This window comes from Eleutherodactylus coqui, chromosome 7 (assembly GCF_035609145.1).
Source record: "Eleutherodactylus coqui strain aEleCoq1 chromosome 7, aEleCoq1.hap1, whole genome shotgun sequence".
NCBI lineage: Eukaryota > Metazoa > Chordata > Amphibia > Anura > Eleutherodactylidae > Eleutherodactylus > Eleutherodactylus coqui.
The window spans coordinates 160,737,380-160,759,943 of record NC_089843.1 but is presented as its reverse complement, the minus strand read 5'-3'; the positions used below and the strand labels follow the sequence as shown (position 1 = coordinate 160,759,943).

Below are 22,564 nucleotides of genomic sequence, written 5' to 3'. Positions count from 1 at the left end.
TTGCTGTATCCTTTTTTTTGTTCTCAAATGCCTAAAAAGGAAAAAAAAGTGTTAGACTTCAAAACTTTATTTAAAGGAAAGTCATATATATTTTTTATTGTTTTAAAAAACTGACAAACATATGAAAACTTATAGCAATATGTTTTACACGTATGCTAAAAATAGTACAGATATGCTAAAATTTGCATATTTTTTTATGTAACATTAACATTTACACTACACTTACATTAAATACATGATGTGAACCTCTGCTAAGAGATAGAATATTATCAAGGACGCCCGAGAACGCCTTTATTCCTCAAGCTGGAGGGATGCACGTTTAGATTTCATCAAGCTAATTCACACTTGGAAGACCTGATTTCCTCTGGAAAGAAGAACAAAATACCATCTGGAATACATATGTCATAATTATAAAGTCGCTCTTATTGATTGTAATCCAATAAGCCAATTATGAAACTCGACTTGTTTTTAACGCCAGAAAGATTTACTGACTGCTGTTGTCTCCAAAAAAGGCGAGCTGTGCCATGCTTCCCCTCTGTGCTCTCAGCAGGGTATTTTCCATTTCACGCTTTTTAATTAAATGACACGAAAAATAGCCTAGACGAGAGGAAGGAATCTGATTTGTGGATGAGGTAAACGCAGCGTTGTGAAACTACCAAAACATGCAAGTTCAGCCTCTCACAAAAGGAAATCCTAATCGCCGTCTCTTACCCGCCTCCTATGCCAAGGCCTTACTTAAAAGGTTAAATTCATTGAAATGGGGGAAAATGCCTTACCCCAATGCTTAACTAACATGGCAGAAGAAACGTCCTCAATAACTCCGAGTAGCATCCAGCGCAACTGAGCAAATTAATACTATGCATCTTATACAAGGCAACCTACTTCCTACGGGTGGACAACTAGAGCTGGCCATGCGCCTTATAGATAAATGTCGGCCTATCCTCCTAGTAGTCACGGGGCATCTCAGCAGCTCTCTGGAGAGGGATGAATTGGGTCAGAGCGTCTGGCATCCGATTATCTCCCTCTTCATATTGAAAAAGACATGCCGATCCAAGAGTGTTTATGCGGAGGTTGGGGGCCAACAGCTATCTTGTATGGAGCTGGCTGTGGATATCCGATTGTGGTCAGTGGATCCAGACAAATTGAAGACTCCACATATAATGTCTACGAAACCTGGCAAACAAGCATCCAGTGTTTGCCGTTGAGGGAAACCATGTTCTGACAGACAGGAAACCATTGCAGCATTCTTTTCGATGTACGGAGTGCTGGGTCTCTGGAAGTAAACTAGAATGTTCCCTCCAAGAATCATAGAGCTTTAAAAATGGCAGGAAATTTTGACTCAAGACCTACTGCAGAGTTTCTTCCCCTCTCATTTAAAATGCATCGGTCAAAAGAAAAATCTGCAATGATGGACATATCCTTTACTGCGGTGTATTTTAGTACTTGTTTAAATGTTGCCTAAAAATCTTGAGTCCCATAGCATTCGTTGGACGGTTCTGGTAACCGTCTTTCAAGCAAATGTGGTTTCATTACTACTTTTTCTTTTCCCTATTGTGGTTTCTAAAATAGATTTTGACATTGGCCTGTGATGAGCTGATTGGTACAGGTAATATTTCAAAAGCCCAAAGGAACCACCAGTCACTCGACTGTAAAGTAGCCCATCTACTCCGGACGCTATCAAATGACCAGTGTTCTTGTAGTGATGGATGACAGGCTGCCAAGCCCTGTGTGTTCAGCTAGGTATCATTACTACAACTGCTAATTTTAGGCTTATTCTGCAGATCAGTCGGCCTCATTGAATGGCGAAGAACTAGTGTTTTGTTTTTATGATGGTCGAAGAATTTAAGCAACGTGCCTCTACATAACGACAGAATTAATCTTCTGAAAGTGGGGAAATGTTGTGTAATGAGGTTCCAATATATTACAATGTATCATTTTCTGATTTGAGATTGAGTTACATACAACCTCTCCACATTAGATAGGTTAGAACATGTATAGAACGACTACTAGATACAGAATAACGGGGAATTTATCAATGTATTTGTCTTATTTTTGTGTAAACTGACATTTTTCCACAACTTTGGCACACACAATGATTTGTTATTGACTGCATTGCAAATATTGAGAAAGCATGCGTTGCTTACTGTGAATGGGCTTGGCCTAAACTTTTTAGACAGATTTTTAAACACAAGACAGAAAATGGCACAAACTTTGGCATTTTCTGAAATTTTAGGACCTTTCAAAATAGTATACATTTTGGGACTGGTATGATGTGAAGAGGCTGTAGTGCTCACTTGAGCCTTCAAAAATCTGATCAGCAGGGGGTGCTGAAATCGAACCCACGCTGATCTAGTTTGGATGACCTGTCCTAAGAATAGATCCTCCATATCTATATCCCAAGAAAACCCTTTAAGTCATGCCAACAGATTAGGGAAGAAGCAGGGGTGCAGCGTGAGTGGGGCACACTTACTTCCTAACCAAGTATAAGGAAATTCTTTAAGAGCTCTGTATATGTGATGCCCTGGTTCTCTAAAGCTTTTGGCTTTATCTAGAAGGACTATGGCGTAAAATCATTTAGTAGTGCCAATTACGAGATTGTTTGCACATACATAGAATTGTCTTGAGGAGTCCGAGATCGAACGGCACAATATAACATGGAGACTAGATAGACCGGGGATGCACAACTGCCGATGGTCCAAAAGCCACATTGTGAGATTGAACAAGTCCTAAGGGCTATTATCATCTAGGATGTTTATAACCTATCAAAAGTATGTTTGATAGGTGTTGGTTTCACTGCCAGGACTCCTACCTATCGGAAGAATTGGGTCCCCTCTTCGCACTCTGGTTAGTAGAAGACCATGCATGTGGCACTTTCCACTGTAGTTTGTGAGTTGCTCAAATACATAACTATTTTCACTACTCCCATAAACTACTATGCCACGCATGTATATAGTCCCCTCATCTACTCCTTTCTGCAGTACCACACGAGTCAACCTACGTATTTATGGCCACACAATGCACCATTAATATATGCCACTCCTCTCTGACATGGACCATAGATATGAACAGCCAGACACAAATAAGCATGTTTGCGTCCAGATGGTTGGGGGACGCACAGAGTGACATCGCGGACTACAGGTTGTGAACCCCCCCCCGAATAGACTGATCGCTTCTTTTTGCCATCAATTCCCTGTTTTTTATGTTACTCTCAAATATAATCATTTTTTTTTATTTAATACGTTCTGGAGGCCCATAGTGTGACTCATAAAACCCGAACTTTTACCTCAAGGATATAAGGTTTCATTTCCAGATATTGGATCCCAACCAGCTAAACTTTTGTTCTTTTATCAATTTGTTTTATTCCGCTGTAATTATATTTGACGCTTGTGTTGGATGCTGAAGCAGCACACAGCAAGAGGGAGGCTTAACTGGAAAGCTCTCAAGCAGTTTGCTTGTCTTTTGGCTAAATTCTGCATTTTAGCTTTTGCAGTCATGTGCATTAAAGAGAACTTCTACTATATATTCTCTTCATGGGATTCATTAGCGGAATATGAAGCTGCTCCACGGGTATTACTGTAGCAGACCAGGGCCTCTTCTATGCATGAACTCGGGATCAAGAAAAGTGATCTTTCTTTACACCTCTGTCCCTACAAGCTCAGACAGGAAGGCAAGATTGGGACAAGGTGCGTAAAAATGTCCACTAGTTATGCTTGCTGCTTTTGGGGCATTTTTCATTAAAATGTAGCTAAAATACCTTTTTATTGTTCTAGACATTGTCTGCTCAAGCTGCTAACCATTTTCAAAAGGGTGTATTTAGGGCTCATGTCCACGACCGTGTTTTCACTGCGTATTCGTGTACGTTATATGGCCAGGTGATACACGGTCAATAGACTTTCATTGATCCATGCACATCAGCGTGTAGACACTGCATATCCATACGCACGGATCGCAACATGCTTTTTCTCTGCGTACTACACACTGTGAGCCCTATACATCTGTATGGGCAGTATATGAAATGCTGTCCATATGCAAATGTATATGCTGTCCACATTGTGTATGATCAGCGTTTTCATAGCGGGGCATTATAAATAAATAAAATTACACTGCACATGTCCGTGGGCATAAGACCTTAAATGAAGGTTCGAGCTGAATACTAGCAGTAAAGACATCGACTTGTTAGGCTGGGTTCCCACAGCAGGGAAATCCTGCAGCTTGGCCGCACCGAAAAGCTGCGAGATTTCTGCGAGAGAGCCATAGCTTCAAAACCCGCAGCATTTCGCCATGGGTTTTGGAGCGGTTTGGACGCCGGTATTCCGTTGCTGCTTTCTCTCCCCATACAGGGGAGTGAGGCCACAACTGAAAAAAAAAAGAAAGAATTGACATGCTGCAGCTGTCAATTCCGTGCCGGTTCTGCCCTGGTTTGCCGCAAAGGATTGGCCGCCCCATGTGGACGAGATCATGGCTGGCTAATCCCGGGATTAGGAGCCGTGGGCAGATTTGTTGCATGGAATTTCCTCCGCAAATCCGTCCCGTGTGAACCCAGCCTTAACTGTTTCCAATCCATTGTCTGACATCCAAAAACATTCTGATTATAGGCTGTAAAGCTCCCATGTCGGAAGATGTCCGGCAGGGTATTCTCGCTGTAGATTACTGGCCACTCTGTTGTTAGGGGCCTCTCCAACATGTCCCATACCGCAGTACTGACTCTAGCATAATGGCAGAAAGTGAAAACTTAGGAAACCCTGAATCCAAAATTGGATTGCAAAGGGTTAATATTTCACAGACTTTGTAGAACTATTTACAGCAAGATTATTTGTTAGTGAAAAAAGGCAAAAGACCCCTAAAACTCGCTCAGACCCCAGATCAGAACCCTAAACTCACAACGTCCAGCATCGGGACCTTGTGTACCAGACCCAGGCAGCAGTTCGGCTCTCCGCGGTAGACCCTGCCCTCTTCCGGTGCATCTATAGGTATAACAGCCGGTCTCCGGGGTCCTGACAGATGGCATCTATAGTCCGGATTCTGACTGCAGGCCACCATATAAAGTTAGATTAATATCTCTGAAAACCTGACTGTGTTTGCATGAAGTATTGGTCACATCTATGATTCTGATGATCTGGGATTTAATCTCACATTTAACACATATATCCATAATTTGCACGCTTCGTCAGTGCTGTTAGCCTGTTTTCCTGCTGTGTCCAATGACCTTACTACCAAGAAGAAATGTTTGTACATCTCTATGTGCGGGTGTTCTGCTGATCCCGGGGTCTTGCTGTCATTAGAGCCTCCGGCTATCATAAGCAAGGTCTTTGAGTCTTCAAAGTGTTGCTAATTGTATTATCCCTTGATTAGAAGTCACATTTCCAGATTTTACTACACTTGGGAGAATAAAATAAGGTGTGATGTATGCAGGAGGGGATTTGCATATTTCATTAACTGAGAATTTGCTGTTACGTGTCCTGAATTGTGTTTCTGGAAAATCAAGGAATGATTTATGGCCGAACTTTCCTGCAGATTGCCATACTGGCTGTATTTGATCTTTTTTTTTTTTTTTTTTTTTAGGTTACATTGAAATGAGACACATTGTTGCAAATTTCAAATATTCATTGAAATCCGCATATGTCGGATTTTGATATCTCCTTTGAAAGAGTGAAATCCGCATTAAAAATCCACACCATTATTCGACCTGCAGATTTCAGATCCACACCGCAGGCCAGTTTACACTGCAGTCATTCCCACAGCATGTGGTTGGGACTTCTTGAAATCTCAGCTACTTGGCCTGTACAGCCCGGTACGACCGTGCAGATGGTTCCCACAAGTGTGCAGCATATACGTCACTTGTGCACATATCCTAAGGCCGTCTGCAAATGTTTGTATTTGGCATATATGTAGTATCTGACCACAAGTACATACTTTATGCATGTGTGGGCTTTCAGTAAAACTTGCTCAGTGCTAATTTATAACTTCTCGGGATGCGTGCCTTATGTTCCTAATAGCTGCACTATCCAGGATAATTACAAAATCCTCATCAATGCATTGGGGATATTTTTTCCCCAAAAAATACTTTCCTGGAAACCTCTTGCATAACTTTTTTTCTTTTTTTTCCCTTTTATAATAAGGAGAGAAGAAAGAGAAGAAATCGGCTCCAGCAGATGATGAAGCAAGACCTGTGGATGTATCCCGATTGGACCTGCGTGTTGGCTGTATTGTCTCTGCCAAGAAACATCCGGATGCTGACTCCCTGTACGTAGAAGAAGTAGATGTAGGAGAAGCATCTCCGAGGACTGTTGTCAGTGGCCTTGTGAAGCATATTCCTATAGAACAGGTATATAGTGATTGATGAATTGTTCTCCTGTATAAACTCATAGCTATGCAGAGCCCAGGGTGTATATAAAGATATCAAAGATTACAATGGGGATTCCTTCTGATGCTTGTGACCACCAAACCCCTTACTGAGGACTGGGTGCTTGTTTGCCCTAAACCTTATTGGTTTCTCACACCCTTGTTTGCAGAGTCACTATCGGCCAAATAACACGGCCTACAAAACAAACCTTTTTCTCTTTCACAAGAATATTTAAGGCTGGATTCACACTGGGCAGATTTGCCACATAAATTCCGTGTGGAATTTCGCTGCGGAAAATCCACCTGCAGCCGCTATTCTCAAGTTTAGTCAGCCATGTGGATGAGATTCGTCAAAAAACTTGTCCACATAGGACAGCCAATCCGTCGTGGCAAAGCCGGCATTAGCCAGCGCTGCGGCGTAGATTCACTGGCCCCAGCATGTCTTTTTTTTTTTTCTGTTGCGGCTGCGCTCCTCTCTATGGGAGAGCCGGCCGCGACGGAAAAGCATGCGGCCAAGCTGCTCCAAAACCCGCGGCTAAGTGCCACAGGTTTTGAAGCTGCGCTTTCCCAGTGGAAATCTTGCGTTTTTTCACTGCAACAAAACCGTGAGATTTCTGGCGGGATAGTAGTATTTCACCTCCTGAATAAAAAAAGTCAACATTTTTCCATAAGGTTTTTTGATATTCGGGAATATTTAGCTTCTGTGATGGCTCTCGACGGTCCAGCAATAGTCAACCGGCTTACAGAGAGTCCGCTTGCCTGTTCCATCGTAGAGATCTGCTGATGGAAACGCTCGCCCTGCCGGTCACTGACAGCCCCAAGATTTTCTGGGAAGTGGTCCAGGTGGGAGTCCAAGAAGTGGAAGTTTTAAGGGCATATTGCATCCTGTAGCTTTGTGTGATTACACAAGGTCACTCGCCAGATCACAATGTTTTTCTGATTTATGATTTCCAAGAAAAGGAGACCATTTTGAGTGACTATCTGGCTTCTTTTTGCAATTGATTGATTTAACCGTTCCTGAAATTTTTCATCCATCATTAATCTTATTTGTGGTCCTATAAAAAAAAAAAACTTCTTTCAGTTTTGCACCACTAACTTTGGGAAATTTAGATTTTAAGGGCATAAATGCTGCAGATTTTCTATCCATTGCTTTTACAAATGGTTTCCTCGGTCCCAGTTTTATATGCATGAGAGAAAACATCCTGTTGACCAGTGTAATCGCTCGGAAGTGCAAATTCAATCTATAGTCATCTGATGTAAAAAATGGCACCAGCCGTGTTACCAGCAATAAGTCACAAGTCGTTTCAGCTTACCAACAATAATGGCTAATTAATCAAGTCATCTGGAGAAAAGTTCGTATGTAAACAACTGTCATTTGTGCTTCAACGACTCTTCTGAGCGACTATCTGAATGCTAGTAGCTCCATGGAAAGGTGCCTTTAGGGTTTCCTGCACAGAGCCTTACCACCCATTACAGATCTACACACACTCCCCCTATGGACTAAACCACTTTGTGTATTTTTGCAAGAAAAAAAAAAGCCCTATAAATGTAATTTTTAGTTCCTGAAGTTCAGGGCCACAAGTCTTTACTGTGAAGAAGCATAGGAAGACCCTGCATTGTCTGTCACTGGTGCGTTAGCACCAAAGCCAGAACTCGAAGGTTGATTCTAGAAGCTTCACCCAAAGCTAAAAAATACACGTTAGTGATGCCTGCAGAAGAAAATTGAGGCGTACGGAATTATTTTCCACCTAAGTACCATATGTATCTTCCATGGCACCATCAACGCAATCCAAACCTTGGCAATTCTCGGGGGTCCACGGGGCTTGGGAGACAATGTGACAAGGGGCCACATCCACCTGGCGCTGTCCCTGTGTATCCGCACCAGCTAATATACAGAAATTCCATCATGTGAAATACATTTCTCCAGCCTCTTGGCTGAGCGCAGCCTCCTCGTAAATACATTTCCAGTTCTCTCTTTTCTGTAGCTTGTGTGGTCCTCCCCAGAATAAGCCATTTTTCCATTCAAAAATCCTACTTTTGAGCAATCCTTCAAGAATGCATAAAATCATTGTTTAGGTCGTTAAATACGCAATGCAAATAGAAAATCACTCTTAAGTATACAACGTTTACAACTACATTGTATCTCATTAATATGGTGGGATTCATCAGGGTGGGTCTTCGCATATGTCCTGTTTTGCTTCAACAGCTGCAATGATAAACTGTTTGCCATAGAAAACATTTATCCCCTTCCACTAAAATTGTAAAGACTTGTTTTTTATTTTTTCTACAACTAATATATGCACTTTATTTTTCTGTATGAACCCAGTGTTCATGCATTTTAGGTTTGCATGCGCTTCATCCCTGTTTTATGAACCTTCGAATGGGGGAAGAATAGGATCTAATTTGAAGGCTATTTTCCCTTTTTTCATTTTTTCCTCGGAGACCGGTCTTTTATGACTACATCCTTAGTGCCAAGATTAATGCTAACCTTGGGAACGATTACAAACTGCTGATCAATATCCCTCGGAGTGCAGCAGGGAGGATCGGTGGGCTGCCAAGTCATTCAAGTAATTAGATAATTGTCTCTGATGCTTGCTTGAGCTTTAAAATAAATACATGCATAAATAATAAGGAGCACCTGGGAAATAAGAAGAAAAACTGCACTTGATGTGAATCATGTGCTCCTAAGTACAGATATAAAACAACAATAGAAAAATAAAACATCTGGTCAATTACATTTTATAGTCGTATATCTTCATCATTGCTATAAATACTGGAAGTAAGGTATCTATCAAGGAAAGTCATTTTCCAGCTAGGGGGAAAATGGAGCATTTTATTGCTCGTATGTGCAGTCCAAATGCTGACTGAAGTGGTAGGGCTTAAAGAAGTAAATTTTCTCCCTGGTTTTTAACATTCCCTTTAACCACGAGCTTCCTGGAGGTGAGTTGAACTGCTCAGCTTGCAAACTTAGAGAGACACCGGGAAAAGCAATTTCTTAGCGAGCAAAATGGCCGACCAAAGTCAATCTCCAGATGGTCCGTATTATATTGGCAGAATTGCCCTGGAAATACTAGAATGAATAAAAAAAGAAATGTATGCAACATATAGAGTAGTAACCATCTAAATGGTGCAAGTACATGAGATTGGTAGTTCTTCATTGATTCAAGTTTACCAATTTTTCGTGATGCTTTAACTACTTTTACTTTTTAATTTTTTTTATTTTTGTTTTAAATGTAAAATGTCCCGCTCAAAAAATTAAAGGAACATTTTAAGCTGCGTTCCCTCACAGCAAAAAACGCGTGTGGCTGACATTACCGGCAAGATTGTATGACCATTGGTTGTCATCGCTGGAGGATGATTCGGCCACAAGCGATTTTGGCTGGGTAGGAATTCAGTCTGATGCGTCATAACATAACCCCATACTTCATGGATGTCAATCTGTCCCGTTAGGAAGCATAAGCAATTGGGAATCACTTCTGCCGGTGCAAGTGAAAGTGACAACAGGTGTGCTGGAGAGGCAATAGCAAGGCACCCCCAAAGAGTGCGGTCACACTGCAGTAAATCTTTAGTTTTTTTTTAACCCAAAATCAGGTGTGAATTATAAAAGAAGATAGAATATGATGGACAAATACTACTTATTACACTTTTTTTTTTTTTAATCTACTCCTGGTTTTGTCATCAAATACTTTATCACTTAACCTGACCGCATCCAAGAAGAGGATAGTCTTGGAAGTGGTGGCCGCAGACAGTTCCGCTCTCCTTATCCTCTGTGACTGATTATTCTCCAGTTTTGCAATCGGGTTGCACAAGTAGTCCTGCTCCTCCAGGATGATGCATCCGTACATGGCGTCACAAGAAAGTTTGCTGTGTCTCTCAGAACAGTCTCGTTGAGAATTGTGAAGTTCTCATGCAGCGTTTTACATTCCTATGAGTGATCAGTGTTTAAACTGCACTAGACGGTAGTGTTCTATCGCGTCAAACCGGGAAAAAAACACCACTAGAGGACAAAATCGTCAAACAGCGTCTCTCTTTTTTTTGGACACGTGGTGCGCGCTTTCTCACTGGAAACAGTACTGATGCTTGGCAAGGTCAGTGGAAAGAAGATCAGGATGACAAAGAACAAGATGGCTAGATACAATCAAGGCCACCACAAACATGTCAATCGCGAAACTGAAAGAAGCGGGGAAAGACAGAAATGCGCGGAGAACGTGGATCCGTAGCGTGATCGAAGGTCGGATGTGACTAAACGGATAATCGTCATCAGAAGTGCACTAGCCGGTGAAGAGTTTTATGCCGAACAAAACTCACTCGTCGTTCAGTCGTTGGTTGCACTTAAACTGAACAATTACAAGGGGCTGCTGATAAGTCTTTGGCTTTACCCAGAAAGAAACGAGATAGATTAGAAGATGAAACTTCACATTTATTCCACATGCTCTCCACTGATGTCAACACACTTCTTACATCAGTATTCCAAGTTCTGTAAGCCTTGCAAAAAGTATTTTGGTTGAGCCTCAAACCAGTCATCCGTAGCAGCCATGGCATCAGAAATGGTGGGAAATTTGGTCCCCTTGAGGTGTTTCTTCAGGTTTGGAAACAGATGATAGTTGGAAGGAGCTAGATCTGGTGAATAAGGTGGGTGGTCAACCAGCTGGAAGCCTAGCTCCACCAGTTTTGCCGTGGTCGCTTGTGCAGTGTGAGCGGAGGCGTTGTCTTGCAGGAACAAGATTCCTTTGGACAGCTTGACGTGCCTTTTGGCCTTCAGAGCTGCCTTCAATTGGTCCAAAAGTTCAATGTAATACCTTGCATTGATGGTGGAACCATTTTGAAGGTAGCCCACTAGTAGAACGCCCTCCTTATCCCAGAACACAGACGCCATCACCTTAGTGGCTGATTTTTGCACCCTGAACTTCTTTGGGCCAGGAGAACCACTGTGCCTCCACTCTTTTGACTGCTCCTTGGTTTCAGGGTCATACAAATAAATCCAGGTCTCATCCATAGTGACCAGTCGATCCAAGAAGTTCTTATCAGTCCGGAAACGCAAATGGACTGGGAAGTTTTCACTCGCATGTTTTTCTGATCTGTTGTCAAGCATTTGGGGACCCACTTTGCAGATCGCTTCTTCATGTTCAAATGTTCATGGCTAATGACACAAACACGTTCATAATTAATCCCCATGATGTCTGCTATTCCTTTAGCTGCAATTCGCCGATTCCCCAGTATGAGGTTGTGCACAGCATCGACGATCTCCGGAACAACAACCTCACTCGGTCGTCCAGAACGTTCCTCATCATTGGTGCTGAAGGGGCCCGTTTTAAATTTGGTAACCCAGTTCCTAACTGTAGAATATGAAGGGCATTGATCCCCCAATGTCTGCGACATATCACCATGAATATCCTTCGCGGACTTTCCTTGCAGAAACAAGAATTTTTTAAACTCCTCTGCTCTCATTTGCTGTGAATATCGCCTTAGACTCCCCCATTTAGTTTTCCCGCGTGCCTAGATCACTGTTGCCATAAGCTACAAACACTAAATTTTGAAAACATATATTAGACACATAAGGCTTTCATGTGATGTAACATTCGTTACCATAGAAACAAAACAAGAACACAAAACCAAAGACTTATCAGCAGCCCCTCGTATCTAAATGAAAGTTGTTCCATCTAAATGCAGCATAACCGCACTGCATTAAAAATGGCAATTGAGCAAATTCAATTAATTGCCCCGCTCTAGTTCTAAGCCATAAATGAAGCACAGATCTATGTATTTAGGCATGTTTGTAACCAATCTTGTTTAGTTGTTGCAGGGTGATTAGCGTTTATATACTGATATTCCCAGTGAAATGCAATTAAGAAAACCTGGCGCTGTGTTGTATGAAGCCATCAGTAATTTCCATCTCGGAGATGCTCGGGATCTGGCTGGATACTAAAGCCTGTTCTGTCCCGGTCTTTTGTTTTGTGCACCCAAGAATTTCCAGTGAGGTGAAAACGCGTCTGTTTTCTTTCTTTATTCTATTTTATGTTTAGTGGAAGACGAGGACTATTTGATTACTGAGCTCTGGGCTCTTAGAAATCTCGCCATTCACTAAATCAAAGCCGCTGAAGTGTTGGCTATAAATTTGCGGTTCTAGCAGCTTCCACTCCCGCCAGACTCAGAAGAGCTTTTAATTAAAGGCATTATGTACCGAATGGCCACTTTGTTGGAGATACCCATTTAGTGGTCCAGAACCACTGCAGTTTGTCATGGCATCCGCCCACAGGCACCAGGACACGAGCGGTGTTTTCCCTCACAGTGATTCCGCGAGGAAATAAATTGTAGCATATTCCATCTTTTCAAGTTCCTCGGAACACATCGCCAATTGATCTCCATATGACCGTAAAGACATTGCATGACTTGCATGCCGTACAATGAGAGCTCTGAGCTCTATCGCATGTGAGGATTGGAATTTCACAGAAGCGATGCAAGACGCTTTTACTTGAAAATTGCTTTGCATTTATAGGTAAAACACACATTGCCGAGCTCGACATCTCTCTCGCCTGTGTGCTCCCAGAACAGGTTCGTTGGGATACCTGACCAGGAACCAGTTAAATCAGCCTGACCAGCTGATGTCTTTCCTCTGCTCCATCATCCAACCTTTGTGATGTTTTGCCCACTGGAGTCTTGCCTTACCGTTTCTCTTAACAAATGGCGCTGGAAATGGTCTGTTATAGCCCATTCATGCTAAGTTACAATGAGTAGTGCATCAGGCATATTAGATAGATCACCATGGTTTCAAAAGGGGTCATTGAAACTATTCTTGACCTCCCCCTTTGACCCCTTTTGACTACTTGTTTACTTGTGCATGATCCCTTTTTGCTGGATGGTTTTCCTCGATCACACAAATCTTTGTTATATTTTTAGCACTATTGCACAAGGAAACCTCACAAAGTTGGCAGATTTTAAACTACTGGTTTCACATGTGCACAGGGATTCTGCTTTCCTGCTCCGTTCGGGGGATCCCTGCGGTCAAATGGTTTCATCTCGGGATGGAACTGAACAATTCCGGGTGGACCTTGTTGACTATAATGAGGTCCACCCGCTTTCCACCCAGTTGACGGGCTGTTGGCCAGATCTGTGCCTGCACCTCCGTTAGGAGGTTCCGATCCAGATGTGTAACCGGCCTTGCCCATCTGTTATCTGGGGTTATTTTAATTTGCGTTCATGTACCCTTCAGTGTTCCGCATACCAAATAACACCACAACTGGTTTTCCAGTGAATTACCTCAGTGTTTCAATGCCGCTTTTACAGGTAAAGCCTGTTTTTAAGAAATGTATAGTAAATCTGTGGTTGAAGAGTGACCTCGATGACAGGCCGATTTCTATTGGGTACAGCTCTTGCCACCAAATACAAAAGTGCCTACCCGGCGCGAACAGTGACAATTGCACCTAGTGATTCGGATCCAAACGGCGTCTCCTGACAACCTTGCACCAGGCATTGTAAAGCGAATGCCTTGAACCTGGCTCCGGGCCTGGAACGTCAAGCGTTCATATTTCAGGCATAGAAGAAAAGAATTAAAAACCGTTTTTCACATGTGAATGTAAATTTAATGGGCTTTTTGCGTTTTCTTCTGGTAGGTCTCCTTTAAGTGTTGGCAACCTCTCACTTTCCCGTATGTCTTCTCCTGCCTTGAGGAGAGCAGTAGGTAAATGCTGTGAATTGGTTTTCCTTCCGAAAATAACTTCAAGGGAAATATTCCTGCTGCGAGCCATCGTAAACTTTGGATTGGGTTACACGGAGAGGAAGGACTCATTTTCATTCAGATGTTTTGGAAGTTTTCTTTCGGCTGTATAATAAAACGCAGCTATATCTTATTTCTGGCAGGAAGAACATGAAAGTACAGTGACTGGCTGGATCGATACAACCCAAACCTGTTTTCTGTGTATTTTGGCTTTTTTGGATTTTCTCCGAACATGTGCTGAAAAATTTAACATTGTTACAGTGATTGGATTTGGGCACATACAAGACTTTGTGTTTTCAATTTGTTGACACGTTTTTTATGCATGTAAGATGGATTATGTGCTTAGCCCCATCCTGAGTATGGTAAAGCTTTCTCCCGTAGACTCGTTCTTCACTAATAAATCTTTATGGATCTCCGCGATGTAGAAATAATAAAGCTCGATGCCTTTAGATTACATTTAAAGGTGCATCACCTGATACATTACTGTTCTTACTTTTATGTACTTCTAGCGTATCCTCAAGTGAACTGTATGCGCTCGATACCCTAGCAGTTTGCATAGGGTTATGAATGGAGCGGTTGACGCTATGGTCGGCTATGTGGATGGAGCAGCATTGCAATGTTTGTCACTCCTTCTTGCCTTCTGGGGGTCAAGAAGTGGCCTGGTGTTCATGCGCCGCTGCTTCCAGGGTGTAGATTATAAATGGTTTTTGACCAGAATACCTCAAATATATAAATTGTGATTTCTGCCCTCCACATCTAGGTGCTTTCACAGTTGCGCTGGGGATTCCGCTTTCCTGCTCCATTCGGAAAGTGGGAAAGGAATCCCCACAGTTGCAGGGCTCCATCTCTGGACAGAACCCAACAGCGCTCGGCGGACCCCATTGACTATAATAACTTTCCGCCCAGCTGGCTGGTTTTGGGATAGAATAAAAAGCGTGCATGCAGTGCTTTTTTTTTTTTTTTTTTTTTCTTCACCTTCTCTTCCAGCAATTCTGGCATTGGCTTTTAAAATTTATTCTTATAGCGTTTACCCTCTGCGATTAAATAACAAAATAGTTTCGTTGTCTGGGTCGTTGCGAACCCTTTAATACCTATAATGTGTTGCTTTTTATAAAGTGTTGTTCGATGTTTTGTCCATTTGGGAGAAAAAGCATTTTTTATTTTATTTTTTTTTAATGGATTTTTTTTTTTCTTAAATGGCATCAAAGTTCAAAAAAAGTTTAACAATGGGCTTCAACAAGGGATCTGAAGGATGTGATGGTTTAGTTGTTAGGATAATACATTGTATTACTTCTGTAGTGCATTCTACTAATCCTGTGACAGCAGCCTGTTAAGACTTTGCCGGAAGAGAGTTTTTTTTTTTTTTTTTTTTTTTGTGTTTAAACGTGTTTTTATTAATTTTCAATACTCAGTTGTACAATCATTTTCAAAAACATTTCAACAGCCTCCGTTGCTTTCTTGCTCATTAAACTTCTTGCTTGTACTTAATAAAGGTTTTCATCCCACCCACCCCTGCTAATTACACTTGTAGTTGCTTCTAGTAAACTATTATGATCGTCTTATTCTAAAACTTTGTAACATCATGAAAGAGAAAAGGGGTAGGAGGGGTCTAAGGTGTGTTAGTAATGGGAGGGGGGAACTATTTGAACATGGGGTAGGGGCTGGCCCCCAGCCTTCCGGAAGAGAGTTTTAATAGGCTGAGTTACATGGCAGACATGGAGGCCTTTGTCAGATTTCCAGCTGCCATTGATACCTTGCAATCACACTGCTAGATGCTGATGGGTGACAGCACTCGCCTGTCATTCATTCATTGAGAGCTCTGTGTGATTGGCTGAGCGCCTCAGCCATTCCCAAGCAGCTCTTTCAGCAGGCAGGGATTGTAATTCCCCGCCTGCTGAAAGAACTGCATTGCAGAGCCGGTGACAGCGCAAAGAGGACGCAGCTGAGCCCCAGCAGCTGAAGAAAGGTAAGTATGTGGTTTTTATTATTTTTAAAACTACTTTGCCTTGTTTTCCAGGGAAGGAATTATATTTAAAGCCCTTTCCGGAAATACAATTATGGGGTGCCGGCAGCTGGATCCCCTACTGCAGCTGTCATGTGTGACAGCTGCGGTAGGGAATTCTTTGCCCGTGGGGATGCATGCAGCAGATGTGTTATTCATCCCTGCGGGGGAAACCGCAGCGGCAGGCAGGTAAGTTTTTTTTTTTTTTTTACACTGAGGGCGAGCACCCACTGGCGTTTGCGTTTTCCGCGGGGGAAAAACGCAGCGTTTTCGCGGCGTTTTCGCGGCGTTTTTTGCGGCGTTTTCACAGCGTTTTCGCGGCTTTTCCATTAGTTTCCATGGAGAAAAATAAGGACACATATGCAACTGACAGTTCCTATGTTAAAAACGCAAACGCAACGCAAAAAAAACGCCAGTGGACAGGAACACATGTTATCTCTATGCCTGTGCAGGAAAAACGCAAAACGCAGGTGAAAAAACGCCAGTGGGTGCTCGCCCTTAAATGGCTGTTTTTCCAGTGAAGCGCTTATATTTAAAGCTCTTGCCTTAAAAACAATTCAGGGGTGCTGGCAGACCATTGCCTTTAGTGGAGCCGCCGGCAGCAGCCGCGGCTCCATTAAAGGCAATGCTTGCATTTCCTATGGTGCACGCATGTCCTATCTTTGCAGGCGCCTGTAAAATACGGACATGTGCACACACCACAGGGAATGCAGTGGATGTAATAGACATGTGTTTTTGTGCGTGCGTATGCATGCACAAAAACACGCTTGTGTGAAGCCACCCTTAATGTCTTGTGAACCATTTTAAAAGCCTTGTACGTTATAATCGACTTCGTATCACTTTATCTCCATTATTTTAATGACCAACTTTACCAGTTTGTGTGGGGTTTTTTGTTTTTTCTTTACCAGTTTGTGGATTTTAAGGAAGTGTTTCTGTATTGCTTACCAACCCTCGTATAAAGATGCTAGTGATCAACCGCGTTGTCTTTATGTTATAGATGCAGAATCGGATGGCGGTGCTGCTGTGTAACCTCAAACCTGCCAAAATGAGAGGAATTCTCTCTCAAGCCATGGTCATGTGTGCCAGCTCCCCGGAGAAAGTGGAAATATTGGATCCCCCCAGTGGAGCAGCTCCGGGGGATAGAATTACCTTTCAGGGCTTCCCAGGTAACTTTTAAAAAGATGGAAGGAAGTTGTTTTCTAGAAAACAACAGAATATGTCACTTTTGCCCGTGCCCTCTCTGTACATTTCTCCTGCAGTGGGCACTGCAGTGGAAAAGGTGGTATTATACGGTGCCCATTCAAGCAAATGAGCGACCAGGTAGTATAGTGTGAAGCGCCAGCGCAGGAGCTGCTCGTTATGATGATATTGCACTAAAAAAATAAATGTTATAAGTTGAGATTCCTATTTGAAAGCCTGTATATTTAGGACTGGATGTTGGCATGCAGGGGAGCCACAGCTGCTATTGTTTGTGCAGAGGGATGATTAGCTGAGAAACTACACATCTTATAACTTTTCTGAAGGAACCTAATGACCCCCAAGTATGCACTCTTATAAGGAAGAGGAGTGATGACATGAACTAAAATCTCAGGCTCTGTAGAAGATGGAGAGACTAGACAGGAATTGTTTTAAGATTGGCTTTAAAACAAGAACGTGATCGATGTTGTAGGAACAACACAGCCTGAGATATCACCTGTAGAAACACAGTTGGGAATAACCGGAATGAGAGCTGCAGGTACGTTCCTGACACTTTCTCTCCCACTTCAACCTCCTGTATCTCAGACTGTGTTGTTGACTACAAACCCCATTCCAGTTTTGTTTTAAAGCCAAGATTGTTGGCTTTAAAACAAGTCATTTAATGGAGGCACAACACCGCCTGATATACAGACTCTAATGTATATAGGATGTTTCTAATACATTTTGGCTACAGAAGTGCCTCTCTCAAACATGCAGGAGATTCATAGTTGGCAAGGAATGTTAAACAAAACAAGCTTTAAATAACCAGAATCAAACATTACTGAGGCCAAACTGTTTATTAACAGCGTAAATACACATTAGGGTCGTGTACGTTTTTTTTTTTTTTTTGTAAAGCAGTTAAATTGAAGTTTGCCACCCTTGTCACTTCAGTTCCTTTCCAGTGTTGATCTGTGCGCCTTCTAGGGATCACATGTGGGGGAAATCCTTTAAAGCATTCCACTAACTTTGTTCTGCTTCATTTATATGGCCATTTATTTATATGCACACTTGCAATATCACAACTTTTGGAGAGGTTTGGTGTTCACATGGCCACAGTGGTTTTAGACAGTGTGACCCCGGGTAAGAGTACAAGAAAGGTGGTAAATGCTGAAAAATTCTGTTAGCACAATCACATCCACTCAGTTCAGAGGATGGTGTGAAGAGATCTGCAGCACTGAGTGTTCAGGAGCTTGGTTAGGGTCTTATAGGATCCGTGGTACAAGCCTCAAGGCACATGTTCTCTCCCTCTCATCTGTCTGTAGAATTAGCATAGACATTATTTCCATTTTTTTTTTTTTTACTTTTCCCGCAACCACTAAAGTTCTGTCTGTTTTTCATATTGGTGTAATGTGAGGATGGAGGGTTAATCGGTCATAAAACCTTTCCAGCGCCCTTCATAGCCCAGGATAGACTGGTGTGATTAATGAGGTGCAGAACAAGCCCTTGTTAGCTAATAATTCAGATTGCAGCGACTCCAAAACACAAGCCGGTGTCAGGTCTTATCATAGAGACGAGTGCAGGGAGAAGTGATAGGACTCTGCAGTGCTCTACTCCATCATTCACAGGGTCTTTAGGCAGCACACCCATAGTATCAGTGGGGGCCCTGGACAATTGCTTAGTTGGCCCTCCCTCTTCCCTAACAGTAGCTTTGAACTTGTCTATGACACTAATTTAAAGAGGTGGTCTGATTTTAAAGGGGGAAAAAAAAATTAAACATCTGGCCACGCCATAAAATAACAAGAAAAGCAATCCTTGCCTCTTCACTCCCCAGGAGACTGTGCAGCAACTCTGGAGACCACTTCGGTGTGTGCTGATAGCGGACGTCAGGTGACAACTGCAGCCAATCGAAAGTTGTAGTTTCATCGGTCTGAACACCTGCATCATGGCACCCAGGATGTGAGCGGCAGATGCTAGGAGAATAGGCGGTGGTGCTGCGGCCTCTGATTGGCTGCAGCAGTCACCTTGCTTTCGCTGTCGGCACAGACAGGAATCGTAGCTGGAGCCACTGCACTGTAATGTATTCAGTGGCTTCATGAGTATTTTGACACCACAGATTTTTGGTTTTTTTCAGTAATTAATGCAATTGAAAGGAGAAGATATACAATTTCATTTTTTTGCAAATATGTCATTTTAAAGACATATATTTTTTTCCTATAGTGCACATGAAAATGAGAATTTACACCCCAAAATGGATACCCCTGTTTGTCCTGTGTTCAGAAACATACCCATTTTGGCCCTAGTCATATGTCCGTATGCACAACGGGGCCCAAACAGAACAGACATTTTGCTTAAAGGTGATTTAGGCCCCATTGCCCACTTGTAGCTCTCTTGAGCAGCCAAATCGACAGAGAACCCCTACAAATGACCCCATCTTGAAAACTAGACCCCTTAACGAATTAATTCAGGCATATACTGCGTATTTTGACCCCATAGTTTTTGAATGAATCTAAGAAGGAAAAAATTCCGCTTTTCATTTTTTTTCGGCAATTGTGCTATTTAAATTTTTTTTTTTTTGTACAGCATACATAGGAATGAAGACTTGGGCCCCAAAATGGATTTCCCAGTTTGTCTCGCCTTCAGAAATGTACCCATTGTGGCCTTCATCTTATGTCTGGCTGCACAATGGATAACGGCGATCACATGAACGGAAACCACTCACCGCTGCCCTTAGTCACTGCACCAGGCTCTCGTCTGTCTTTAGTAGCCATGAGTAAGGAGATTTTAAATTTCCTGAACCCTACCCAGCTTCTCCGCTTGCGCCCGCCATTTTGCCAACGGGCGCATGTGCCGGAATTGGGGAAAGGTCAGCGGATAAGGATCCCCTCAGGTGACAAATCCCTGAGGCCTTATGTAAGTAATTTCACCTCCCCTTATGGATCGGATCCATGATGGGAGGTGAAATTTTAACTTTTTTTTTTTTAAACTTTTCAATGATCAACATTATCTGTTGGATAGCAACGATCACGTGACCAGGGAACGCGTACCACGGCATCTTGTGAAATTTCCAGGCTCTCAGCTATGTTTGGTAGCCAGCAACAAGGAAATTTTTAAATTACCCTGGCAATCTGCAGCTTTTGTGCATGCGTCCGCCATTCTAGCAATGGGCTCATACACCGAGACCTGGGTAAAGTCCACGGATAAATCCAGGGGCCTTAAGTACATACTTTCATCCTCCCTGACGGATATGGTCCATGAGGGGAGATGAAACTTAAACTTCTTAAACTTTTTTTTTTTACACTTTTTTTTTTAAAACTTTTTTTTTACTTTACATGATCACTGTTATCCATTGGATAACAGTGATCATGGGACCAGGAACCGCATACAGCGGTGACATCTCTCTACTCCATGCTGCACATGCTGTCCGGGAGCGGAGGGATTTTTAAATTACCTAGGGGCGCGAGCCCTTCTGTGCATGCACATAAGGCGACGTAAAGTCCTGGAAGGACCATATTGACACGGGACATCGTCGATGACGGTGATGAGTATTTTCACCTCCTCTCATGGATCTGATCCATGAGAGGAGGTAAAACTTTTTAACTTTATTTTACTTTTTACAACTTTTCCGTGATCGCCGTTATCAATTGGATAGCGGCGATCAGTAGCCGGGAAGTAAGAGATTTCAAATGTCCCACGCCGATCTAGACAATAAGTTGCACACGCTTTTTATCCTGCATGGCAAAAAGCGTTAAAAAACCACTAAAAACTAATTTTTAGCCTTTTGCCTCCCAAAAAATGCTATAAAAGTGATAAACAAAGCTGTATGTACCCCAAAATGGTACCAATAAAAACTACAGCTCGTCTCGCAAAAAATAAGCCCTAACAGCGCTCCGTACATAGAAAAATAAAAAAATTATAGGACTTTGAATGCAGCGATTTCAGATAAATTGTAGAAAAGTGGGGGAAAAAAAAAGGAGATTTTTGGCATAATTGTAACCGTACTGACCAACAGAAAAAATGTATTGTGTCATTTATTCTGCATGATTAATGCTGTAAAAAAAAATCTATGGCAGAATTTGTGTTTTCTCTCCCTGCCATCATAAAAAAAAAAGGTTTTACAGTATAGTCTATGTACTCAACAATGGCACCAATAAAAGCTACAGCTCGCCATGCAAAAAACAAGCCCCGATATGGCCCTGTCTACGGAAAAATAAAAGGTATGGCTTTTGAAAAATAGAGATGAAAATCTGCAAAAAATCATTGCGTCCTCAATGCCAAAATAGGATATGTCTTTAGGGGTTAACTTCTATATGCAAGAAGTTTTCCCGGTTTGTCGGATATCACACCACACTGCACATTAGATCCTATTGTATATGCAAACCTGAACAGGGTATTTGCTAGAACCACATATCTGCTTGGGATGGCTAGTATGCTACTAAACTCCGTCTCGGCTGCAGTGCCTTCCCATGTGTTCTCAACAGCTGCGTTGTCCTCATCTGTGTGTAGAATAATTGGCACAGACATTGTGTTTCCATATTTTTTAGTTTTTTGCTACAATTCCTAAAGTTCTGTCTGTCTGTTTTTCATATTGTTGCAATGTGAGGATGGAGGCTTCTTCAGACATAAAACATTTCCAGCGCCCTTTGTGATCCAGGATAGAGAATAGTGCGATTTAATGAGGTGCGGAACAAGATCTTATTAGCTAATAATCCAGATTGCAGTGACTTCAAAAACACAAGCCGGTGTCATGGCCTGTCAGAGCTTCGCCTCATATGGCAGCAAAAGACGACCGTAAAACATAAAACCGGTCTTGGGTTCACATAGTTCACCGGCACAGCTCAGGCAATGTCTGCAAGGAGGACTTCCATTACCACATCCTGGAGTTCAGCTGCCATTTAAGGTGCTGTTCATACACCGATGCCAAAGACGAAGCACTAGGTGGTTGTCATTTTAATACTTTTAAAGGAATTGTCTTTTGGGATCTCTCATATGGATCATGTAAACACCCAGAAATACACAACTCAAGGCCCTTTTACACGGACCAACAATCTGGCATGAATGTTTGATATTAGACTTTAGTTTTTCACACCTTCCAGTAACGGGGGGGGGGGGGGGGAGGAGGATGAGTGAATGTTGTATTTCACCTGCATGTTGGCACAATGTCTTATTTGTAGTTAAAATGGTCCCCCCTTACTGACACAACCTGTTTGCGCCTTAATGACCAACTACATTTTCTGGTATTTTTTTCATCGTCACATTCCAAGAGCCATAGCTTTTTTATATTTCCATCGCCAGAGCTGTATGGGCGCTTGTTCTTTGCAGGATAAACTTTA

The 22,564-nt window shown here is 42.3% G+C and overlaps 1 protein-coding gene across 3 annotated transcripts in view; it reads left to right on the top strand.

Moving 5' to 3' along the window:
* The window catches only part of AIMP1 (aminoacyl tRNA synthetase complex interacting multifunctional protein 1), a 50,426-nt gene that overhangs the window by 25,912 nt on the left and 1,950 nt on the right, over positions 1–22,564 (top strand). For all 3 annotated transcript variants that reach the window (XM_066573898.1, XM_066573897.1, XM_066573899.1), the window contains 2 exons: positions 6,120–6,325; positions 17,056–17,224. In XM_066573898.1, coding sequence (XP_066429995.1) covers positions 6,120–6,325; positions 17,056–17,224 — 375 coding nt within the window. The remainder of the gene's footprint in view (positions 1–6,119; positions 6,326–17,055; positions 17,225–22,564) is intronic.